The 10,705-nt window shown below is 42.2% G+C and overlaps 1 protein-coding gene across 1 annotated transcript in view; it reads left to right on the forward strand.

The window, feature by feature from the left end:
- LOC124551058 (cytochrome P450 4C1-like) overlaps positions 1 to 9,176 on the forward strand; it is a 160,103-nt gene extending 150,927 nt beyond the window's left edge. Inside the window, exon 7 of the mRNA XM_047125933.1 lies at positions 8,573 to 9,176. Within this exon, the coding sequence (XP_046981889.1) occupies positions 8,573 to 9,031 (459 nt within the window). The 3' untranslated portion in view covers positions 9,032 to 9,176. The remainder of the gene's footprint in view (positions 1 to 8,572) is intronic.
- The last annotated feature ends 1,529 nt before the right edge of the window (positions 9,177 to 10,705 follow it).

Below are 10,705 nucleotides of genomic sequence, written 5' to 3' on the forward strand. Positions count from 1 at the left end.
CTCTCTCTCTGTGTGTGTGTGTGAGTGTGTTTGGGTCTGTGTGTGTGCGCGCGCGCGTTTCTACTCGATAAATGAAAGATAGTTTCATGGTAATTTCCAAGAATGATTGCGTATCGAAGCCTCGGTCTCCAAACGATAGATATCGAACGTGCGATTCTAAATCGATCACGCGACTGTGGTGACTGGCGTTATGAGCATGTTTATAGTGGTCACTACAGCAACGACAAAAGAAGAGCGTTACTAAAATAGTTGTAATTACAAAGAAAACGTCTTACCTCACTCGTCGTCGACGGTGTCCTCATGAGAAAGTACATTTGATGTGTATGCTACGTGAAGCATTCCCTATTTGCCGTAACATGGGTAGACTCTACCAATGTCACGCAAAAATATGGGTAGAGTATCACATTCCCGATAAAAATTGAAACCATTTTCTACATTGCATAAGCATGGAATTAGATTCTTCCACGTGAGGCAATCGGCCAAAGAAACGTCTACAATACCAGACATCCCACTCACTACCGCCATAAATCGTTTGGGTTTTCCTAGCATCGCACAAATAATTTATCATAACGCCCGCCACCACGGTCGCATCATCGATTTAGAATGGCACGTTCGATATATATCGTCTGCAGCAGGCGGCTTCGATAGGCATTCATTCTTGAAAATTACCAAAGTAATCTTTGACACAAACATGATATCTTCGAGATATCCACTTCCCACCTCAGTGATGTTGTTCCCTAATCTTTTGCTATGTGTCATATCTGTCGTGTTCAACCACCACCAACTTCGGTCGTGTTGTGATGAATGCTAACAATTTGTAATATGTAGTTCTCCTTGTATATTACAAAAATATAAAATTTACATGCTATCTTACAAAAAATTTCATTAAAACATCTTCCTTCCTGCCTACAACAAGGTTTCATTACATCATTTGCCTATTGGTTATACTGTGTGTGTCTGTTTTGCATCACATATTGATTAGATTTCGGTGATATGCAGTAGTTTATTATAGGAAATACAGTCTGTAAACGTCTTACAGACCCATGGTACCATAGTTCCAATTAGTAAACATTGCAGTGTTCCTCAAAAGCTCGATTCCACTTAATATTTTAATGCAAATGCAAATAAAAAGCAATATCAGGTTGCTAATTACATCTATTCTTTTTTTTTAGTGTATAATATGATGCATTATCTCGCTCGCGCCCTGAAATCGTATTTGCTACGGTGAAACATTATGTAAAAACTTGTAAAAAGACTAGGTAACGACAGTTTGTTCTATGAACCACGAATAACATTTCCTCGGATTGAAATGTCAACACTCTCTACTTATTTTAAGCGTGTAGATATCATTGTAACATTTGGAAAGCGTCATAGAACAAGTTAGATGCGAAAAAAATTTAGTTAGGGGCGAACAGCTTTCTGACACTTGATGCAACCATTGCGTGTTTTGTGCTGCTGATGAATTTATGTAGAGATTTTAGATTCGAAAGCAACATTGAGGAACTTGAAACACATCATAGACTGACTGAAATGTGGAAAATAATTAAGGTGAGGCTCTGTTATGCCTTATATGGAAATCGAACTTTGCAGATTCACTAGTGCTACTTCACCTGTAATTTCATGATATACACATTGTGTGTGTGTGTGTGTGTGTGTGTGTGCGCGCGCGCGTGTGTTTGTGTGTCTGTGTGTGTGTGTGTGTGTGTGTGTGTGTGTGTGTGTGTGTGTGTGTGGGCGGGTGGGTGTGTAGATGGATGGGTGTGTGTTGCTGACATATTTTAGCTGTGGAAATACTACAAGATACAGCGTTTACGTAAGTTTTTGAACATGACGCAGAAATTTAGCTCGTTCAGATACTTTCGAGCACAGTTCAGTTTCCTGCTCTGGTGCTACACAGAGATTTCACTTTAATTGCCATTAAAATGATATGCCGTGCTTGACTGTGTCGTTTTGAAACTACGCCGATACAGGGTGGAGAGGGGAGGGAAGGGGATGTGGCATGTTACATGATACGTAAAGGGGCGTGGCTTATCACGTGAGTGCTGTCGTCTTCGATTTTTGAAATGCCAATTTCCATGAAAAGTCTTACAAATTCGAATCGTACATTTGTGTGATGGTACCACTGAGCTTCCCACACACTTCTGTACCGTACGTCTTCCATTTCTCTGCTTTCCCCCTCATGAAGTAACGGCCACAGTATGCAGCAGATTCGTTCTCAGCAACAGTAGTTGGAATATCGCTGCTGTGGAAGATCAGATGCAACCTCGAAGGACTGATGTAATCTAGTAGCAATTTGTATCACACATGTTCAGTCCATTAGTGTCTAGATTTCTCAAAAATGATCAGTGCACACACACACACACACACACACACACACACACACACACAGGTATGCATTTTACACCAACAAGCCACCCACCTTTCGGTCGTGTTACTTCTCTTTGCCTCAACTGACTACTTCTTAGCAGGAAGGCCATGGTAAATAACTTTGTAACTCTTAACGTAAACATTGCGTTTTGTATGTTGATGATGTATTTTTGAAGATATTTTAGATACTACAAGAACATTGTGAAACTTGACTAATATCACAGACATATCTCACGGATATTTATTTATTCTTTTATTTTATAGGCGGTGGGTCAGAAATGAAAGGGTATGAGTACACTTCTTCTAGTGCTGAAAAAAACTTAGTTAAAGTTCACAAGCTTTCGGAATAGTAATGAGACTGCAAAATGGCATTTCAATTTTTTGAGTATATTAGACATAAAAATACTTTCTAACGTTTTCTGTTTGCATGCTGGAATAACAGGTTAACATAACACGTCAGTTTTGTATCATAAATCCTAAGTGTTTGTACAAACTTGTGTCCTTTTGCTTCCAGAATATTGTGATTTAAGAAGAACGTGATAAACGTTTTCTCTATAATGCTTTATCATAGATTGTTATCGATTGAGATATCACATAATTGCTATTTAGAGCTACAACAAAATTTTTAGGTAATGCTACATGAATATCATGCCTTTTGTGGCTTACAAACAAAATAAGAAAGAGTGCTGTTTATTGCATTATCCCATTATCGAAAATATTTATCATCATCTGGGACAGTTCCCTCTCTCACGTATCATAGAAAGGTTATTTGTATAACATGTTACATCGAAAATCAGTATAGGCCTATATCAAAGTAACGTTTCTTCGGAACAGTCTTCACAAAAAATTGTATTTTCTGTATGAAGATTTCTTATCATTATTTGCTCTTTGTGCAGGATTACTTTCAAATTGTAAATCAAAATTTTAAAAGGACACTGTGACACTCTCAACCAACCACCAGCCGATTTTCTTGTGGAAGCAAGTGAAACATTGTCTCTTTGGCCAGGAGTATCAAAATTACGCAATAGAGCGATATAGAAAAGAAAAAAAAAAAACGAAATGATTTAAGATAAGAGAGAATAGCTACAAAATAGGTATTGCAAAAAGGATGACCTAGTTTCAAAACTCCGTATGTTTTGATAAGATCAAAATACAAACGTGGGATGAATTCCAAAATACTCGCCTCATCTTAAAGTTTTACCTGTGCTGCGCCACACGCTCCGTGTGTTTACCGGCAGCAGCGCCAACAACATCTAGACGGGACCCCGAGCCACTGTTCTGTACTCTTGGCCTCCAGGGTGCCAAACGTGACGCCATGCGACATTTCATTGTGGAGATGTGTGAAGGAAAGTGCTCATGACAAAGAAGAAGTGATGCACAGAATAACAGCTACCAAACTTCTGATACATTGTGTAACGTTTATGTCGAATTTAGCTCTCGTCTAGATGTTGTTCATGCGACACTTCTAATAGCACAGCTAAAACTTTAAGATTCAACTTTTAAGAGAGTAAATTACAACTCATCCCATGTCTGTAGTGTGGTTTTATCGATAAATATGCAGTATTGAAATCATGTCATTCCTTCTGAAACTGTACTTCCAGCAGCTATTTCCGCGTGCACCCAGGAATGTTGGTCACAACACGAATCTGATGATGGTGAACAGTGCCGACTGCCGAGCGGAACGGAAAAGCGGCAGAGAGTCGGTTGTACATTGCGATGCACTCTACAGCAGATTAGTACACGGAATTTCTCGTGTAGGCTGTTATGTCAACATTGTAACTGTGACTCACTTGATGAAATTCGAATGATTTAAATATACTCACGACCCATGAACCATGGACCTTGACGTTTGTGGGGAGCCTTGCGTGCCTCAGCGATACAGATAGCCGTACCGTAGGTGCAACCACAACGGAGGGGTATCTGTTGAGAGGCCAGACAAACGTGTGGTTCCTGAAGAGGGGCAGCAGCCTTTTCAGTAGTTGCAGGGGCAACAGTCTGGATGATTGACTGATCTGGCCTTGTAACACTAACCAAAACGGCCTTGCTGTTCTGGTACTGCGAACAGCTGAAAGCAAGGGGAAACTACAGCCGTAATTTTTCCCGAGGGCATGCAGCTTTACTGTATGGTTAAATGATGATGCCGTCCTCTTGGGTAAAATATTCCGGAGGTAAAATAGTCCCCCATTCGGATCTCTGGGCGGCGACTACTCAAGAGGACGTCGTTATCAGGAAGAAGAAAACTGGCGTTCTGCGGATCGGAGCGTGGAATGTCAGATCCCTTAATCGGGCTGGTAGGTTAGAAAATTTAAAAAGGGAAATGGATAGGTTAAAGTTAGATACTGTGGGAATTAGTGAGGTTCGGTGACAGGAGGAACAAGACTTTTGATCAGGTGAATACAAGGTTATATATACAAAATCATATAGGGGTAATTCAGGAGTAGGTTTAATAATGAATAAAAAAATAAGAGTACGGGTAAGCTACTACAACAGCATAGTGAACGCATTATTGCGGCCAAGATAGACACGAAGCCCATGCCCACTACAGTAGTACAAGTTTATATGCCAACTAGCTCTGCAGATGATGAAGAAATTGATGAAATGTGTGATGAGATAAAAGAAATTATTCAGGTAGTGAAGGGAGACGAAAATTTAATAGTCATGGGTGACTGGAATTCGAGAGTAGGAAAACGGAGAGAAGGAAACATAGCAGGTGAATATGGATTGGGGCTAAGAAATGAAAGAGGAAGCCGCCTGGTAGAATTTTGTGCAAAGCATAACTTAATCATAGCTAACATTTGGTTCAAGAATCATGAAAGAAGGTTGTATACGTGGAAGAAGCATGGAGATACTAAAAGGTATCAGATATATTATATAATGGTAAGACAGAGATTTAGGAACCAGGTTTTAAATTGTAAGACATTTCCAGGTGCAGTGTCGACTCTGACCACAATCTATTGGTTATGAACTGTAGATTAAAACTGAAGAAACTGCAAAAAGGGGGGAATTTAGGGAGATGGGACCTGGATAATCTGACTAAACCAGAGGTTGTACAGAGTTTCAGGGAGAGCATAAGGGAACAATTGACAAGAATGGGGGAAAGAAATACAATAGAAGGAGAATGGGTAGCTTATAGGGATGAAGTAGTGAAGGCAGCAGAGGATCAAGCAGGTAAAAAGACGAGGGCTAGTAGAAATCCTTGGGTGACAGAAGAAATATTGAATTTAATTGATGAAAGGAGAAAATATATAAATGCACTAAATGAAGCAGGCAAAAAGGAATACAAACGTCTCAAAAATGAGATCGACAGGAAGTGCAAAATGGCTAAGCAGGGATGGCTAGAGGACAAATGTAACGATGTAGAGGCTTATCTCACGAGGGGTAAGGTAGACACTGCCTACAGGAAAATTAAAGAGACCTTTGGAGAAAAGAGAGCCACTTGTATGAATATCAAGAGCTCAGATGGAAACCCAGTTCTAAGCAAAGAAGGGAAAGCAGAAAGGTGGAAGGAGTATATAGAGGGTCTATACAAGGGCGATATACTTGAGGACAATATTATGGAAATGGAAGAGGGTGTAGATGAAGATGAAATGGGAGATATGATACTGCGTGAAGAGTTTGACAGATCACTGAAAGACCTGAGGCGAAACAAGGCCCCAGGAGTAGACAACATTCCATTAGAACTACTGACAGCCTTGGGAGAGCCAGTCATAACAAAACTCTGCCATCTGGTGAGCAAAATGTATGAGACAGGTGAAATACCCTCAGACTTCAAGAAGAATATAATAATTCCAATCCCAAAGAAAGTAGGTGTTGACAGATGTGAAAATTACCGAACTATCACTTTAATAAGGCACAGCTGCAAAATACTAACGCGAATTCTTTACTGACGAATGGAAAAACTGGTAGAAGCCGACCTCGGGGAAGATCAGTTTGGATTCCGTAGAAATGTTGGAACACGTGAGGCAACACTGACCCAACGGCTTATTTTAGAAGAAAGATTAAGGAAAGGCAAACCTACGTTTCTAGCGTTTGTAGACTTAGAGAAAACTTTTGACAATGTTGATTGGAAAACTCTCTTTCAAATTCTGAAGGTGGCGGGGGTAAAATACACGGAGCGAAAGGCAATTTACAATTTGTACAGAAACCAGATGGCAGTTATAAGATTCGAGGGGCATGAAGGGGAAGCAGTGGTTGGGAAGGGAGTGAGACAGGGTTGTAGCCTCTCCCCGATGTTATTCAATGTGTATATTGAGCAAGCAGTAAAGGAAACAAAAGAAAAGTTCTGAGTAGGTATTAAAATCCATGGAGAAGAAATAAAAACTTTGAGTTTCGCCGATGACATTGTAATTCTGTCAGAGATAGCAAAGGACTTGCAAGAGCAGTCGAACGGAATGGACAGTGTCGTGAAAGGAGGATATAAGATGAACATCAACAAAAGCAAACCGAGGATAATGGAATGTAGTCGAATTAAGTAAGGATGATGCTGAGAGAATTAGATTAGGAAATGAGGCACTTCAAGTAGTAAAGGACTTTTGCTATTTGGGGAGCATAATAACTGATGATGGTCGAAGTAGAGAGGATATAAAATGTAGACTGGCAATGGCAAGGAAAGCGTTTCTGAAGAAGAGAAATTTGTTAACATCGAGTATAGATTTAAGTGTCAGGAAGTCGTTTCTGAAAGTATTTGAATGGAGTGTAGCCATGTATGGAAGTGAAACGTGGACGATAAATAGTTTGGACAAGAAGAGAATAGATGCTTTCGAAATGTGGTGCTACAGAAGAATGCTGAAGATGAGGTTGGTAGATCACATAATTAATGAGGCGGTATTGAATAGAATTGGGGAGAAGAGGAATTTGTGGCACAACTTGACTAGAAGAAGTGATCGGTTGATAGGACATGTTCTGAGGCATCAAGGGATCACCAATTTAGTACTGGACGGCAGCGTGGAGGGTAAAAATTGTAGAGGGAGACCAAGAGATGAATACACTAAGCAGATTCAGAAGGATGTAGGCTGCAGTAGGTACTGGGAGACGAAGAAGCTTGCACAGGATAGAGTAGCATGGAGAGCTGCATCAAACCAGTCTCAGGACTGTAGTAGTTACTTGAAGATGAAGAAGCTCGCACAGGATGGAGTGGCATGGAGAGCTGCTTCTGGACTGAAGTAGTCAAATTAAATCAGGTGATGCTGAGAGAATTAGAATAGGAAATGAGACACTTAAAGTAATAAATGAGTTTTGCTATATGGGAAGCAAAATAACTGATGATGGTCGAAGTAGAGACGATATAATATGTAGACTGGAAATGGAAAGGAACGCGTTTCTGAAGAAGAGAAATTTGTTAACATGGAGTACAGATTTAAGCGTCAGGAAGTCATCTCTGGTAGTATTTGCATGTAGTGTAACCATGTATGGAGGTGAAATATGGACGATAAATAGTTTAGACAAGAAGAGAATAGGAGCTTTCTAAATGTGGTGCTACAGAAGAATGCTGAAGATTATGCGGGTAGATCACGTGACTAATGAGGATTTACTGAAAAGAATTGGGGAGAAGAGGAATTTGTGGCACATCTTGACTAGAAGGGATCGGTTGGTAGGACATGTTCTGAGGCATCAAGGGATCACCAATGTAGTACTGGCTGGCAGCGTGGAGGGTAAAAATCGTAGAGGGAGACCAAGAGATGAATACACTGAAAAGATTCAGAAGGACGTAATTTGCAGTAGTTACTTGGAGATGAAGAAGCTTGCAGCGGATGGTGTGGCATGGAGAGCTGCTTCTGGACTGAAGATCACAACAAGAACAACTCAGCATGCTCTACAGTGTCCACGTTGCTTTGGGTTGCTCATTCACTAGATGTGTCTGCAATCGAGCACATATGAGACACCATCGGGCAAAATCTGCAGCGTTATCCACAGATAAGTGCGTCAGGGAAGAAATTCCATCCCAGAAATTAATGTACTGTACCTGTATACGGGTTTGCGTTCTTTTATTCAACATTCTGGTGGTTACACCGATTATTAATACATCAAGCATTTCACATTTGCAATAGCTCATCTTGCACTTACATTAACCACCTACGATCTTGCACTTAAACATATTACCTGGACAAATGTATTCACGAAATTTCATTACTCTACATTGATTAGTTTTTTGTGTTGTGATTTTTTTGATCAGTGTATCTTCACTGTCTTCTGGTGTGACCTGCAGGAGACACTGCGACTGTTCCCAACAGTCCCAATGATTCCTCGGGTGGCCACGGAGGACCTTTGGCTGTCTGGAGGGTCTGAAAAGCGGGTGTTGGTCCCAAAGGGTACCCTGCTCGTTGTATTGCCCTTCCTCACACACCGCCTGCCGCAGTTCTTCCCAGACCCACAGCGGTTCGACCCTTCGCGCTTCTTGGAGGACCGCGTTGGCAAGGAGCACGCGTACAGCTACCTACCCTTTGGGTTGGGCGCGCGTAACTGCGTGGGCTCCCAGTACGGCCGCCTGCAGATCAAGATCTACCTGGCAGACTTGCTTAGGCGCTTCCGCTTCCTGCCACATGGTCGGCGGGAGGACTTAGAGGCGAGTGCGCTTTCCTTCAGCCTGAACCCCATCAAGCCAATCAGACTGTCCTGCGTGCCTCTGCAAACGCCTTGCACAAAGGACCACCCTCAACAATGCTGATCGTCATAGTGGCCAATGTCCTGTAAGTTCAATTTTTGGTGGTAGTACTTAGATGGCTGTAGAGATAGTTGCTGGCATCCTGTAAAAATCTTTGTTCAGAGATGTAATCTTGTATTATAGCCAATAAAGAGATATTTAATTAAAAGTGTTGCACTGATTCCTACCAAAGCCAAGGGCCTCTGCTGGATCCCAGGACACATGACCACAAACCACACTCCTGGATATGGAGATCTTCCTAAACATTGTTCTGCGCTGCTTCCGCGATTTTCCCGAATTGCTGCTGTGAGAACCTGGAGATCAATGTAGTGTCTATCAGCCACGCACCTTACAGATTTTTAGGCCTCCTATATGCAAGGTTCTGACACATTTAACCACTCTCTGTAATACTGAATGGCTTTCTGTCAAACATTCCAAAGCGGTTCTGATGCTTCCTGTATGCCTGCACAGCACCTAAGGACTACCCTTCACACTGAAACCGAAGGACCTTCTAAACAATGTACTGAGGGATTTTGGCTTGCTGCTGCACAGATCCTGGGAGGACCTCGAGGACGACGACCTTACCACCAGCCTACATACCACTCAGCTGATCAGTCTGCTGCACGCTCTGCAGGACCACATCCTCCTGGCCAATATCCTGAGGTCACTGGGAGTACGTCGGGGACGGTCCGCTGTCCACCACACTACATATCATCGAGTTAAACTGGGTTATTTTGTGCCTATTCATGATCTCAGCACACAGGGCCACCCTCCAGACTGCTGAGACCGAAGGTGTTCCACGTGAACACCCTGAGGGTGTTTCTGCACAGCACAGGTACTGGACGGACTTGGAGGACAATGTGCTCTCCATCAACCCACACACCATACAGTCGATCACGGTCTGCTGTGTGCCTCTGCAAGGCCCCAGCATGTAGGATCATTCTCCACACTGCTAGAGATGGAAGTCCTCTTGTTCCATGTCCAGAGGTTTTCCCACTTTATCTCAGACAGCTGCTGAGAGGGCCTGGAAGACTAGTTCCCCGTAAAGGAACATACCATCCAGCTTATCAGAGGTTCCTCCATGCCAGCAGAATGTTCCAGCACAATGGATAACCTTCTACCCTGCTGGAACTAGTAGTTCTAATATCCTGAGGTTTCTTCACTGCATTCCACATGCTGGATGGTTGTAATTAAAGTGCAGTTACTCACGGAGGTCCAGCGTAGGCTACGATTATCCTACGACAGCGAAACGTGGTGGATATGCTTACGCATTAATGAAGAACCAATTTACGCTGGAGAACACATTAGTTCCGATTGGGGGCGGCAGGTGCAAATCTGGTGCCGTACGCTGTATGTACGGAGGTATGACTTCCACTCTGTAATTTCACAAGTCATAACGTTAATGAACAGTATGGCTATAGATAAGAGAGACCGTGCGCTATTAGTGAAAGCATTTTGTGTGGATGGCAATAATTACAGTACTACGTAGAGAGAGTATTGCTGAATGAAATGCCTGAGGAGAGGTCCGACTTCATCAAATAGTTTAAAAATGCTAATAATGAAATTCGGAAACGTGGGTGAGCTTTGTGTGGCCCCTATAAGAGGACACTGACGAGCTTGGTGCCGCTGTAACTGGCCAGCCAGCACGTACTCGAGGTAGTGTGGTGGCGCTCGTGCAGTGTCACGAGGATTATCCAT

This window comes from Schistocerca americana, chromosome 9 (genome assembly GCF_021461395.2).
Source record: "Schistocerca americana isolate TAMUIC-IGC-003095 chromosome 9, iqSchAmer2.1, whole genome shotgun sequence".
Lineage (NCBI taxonomy): Eukaryota > Metazoa > Arthropoda > Insecta > Orthoptera > Acrididae > Schistocerca > Schistocerca americana.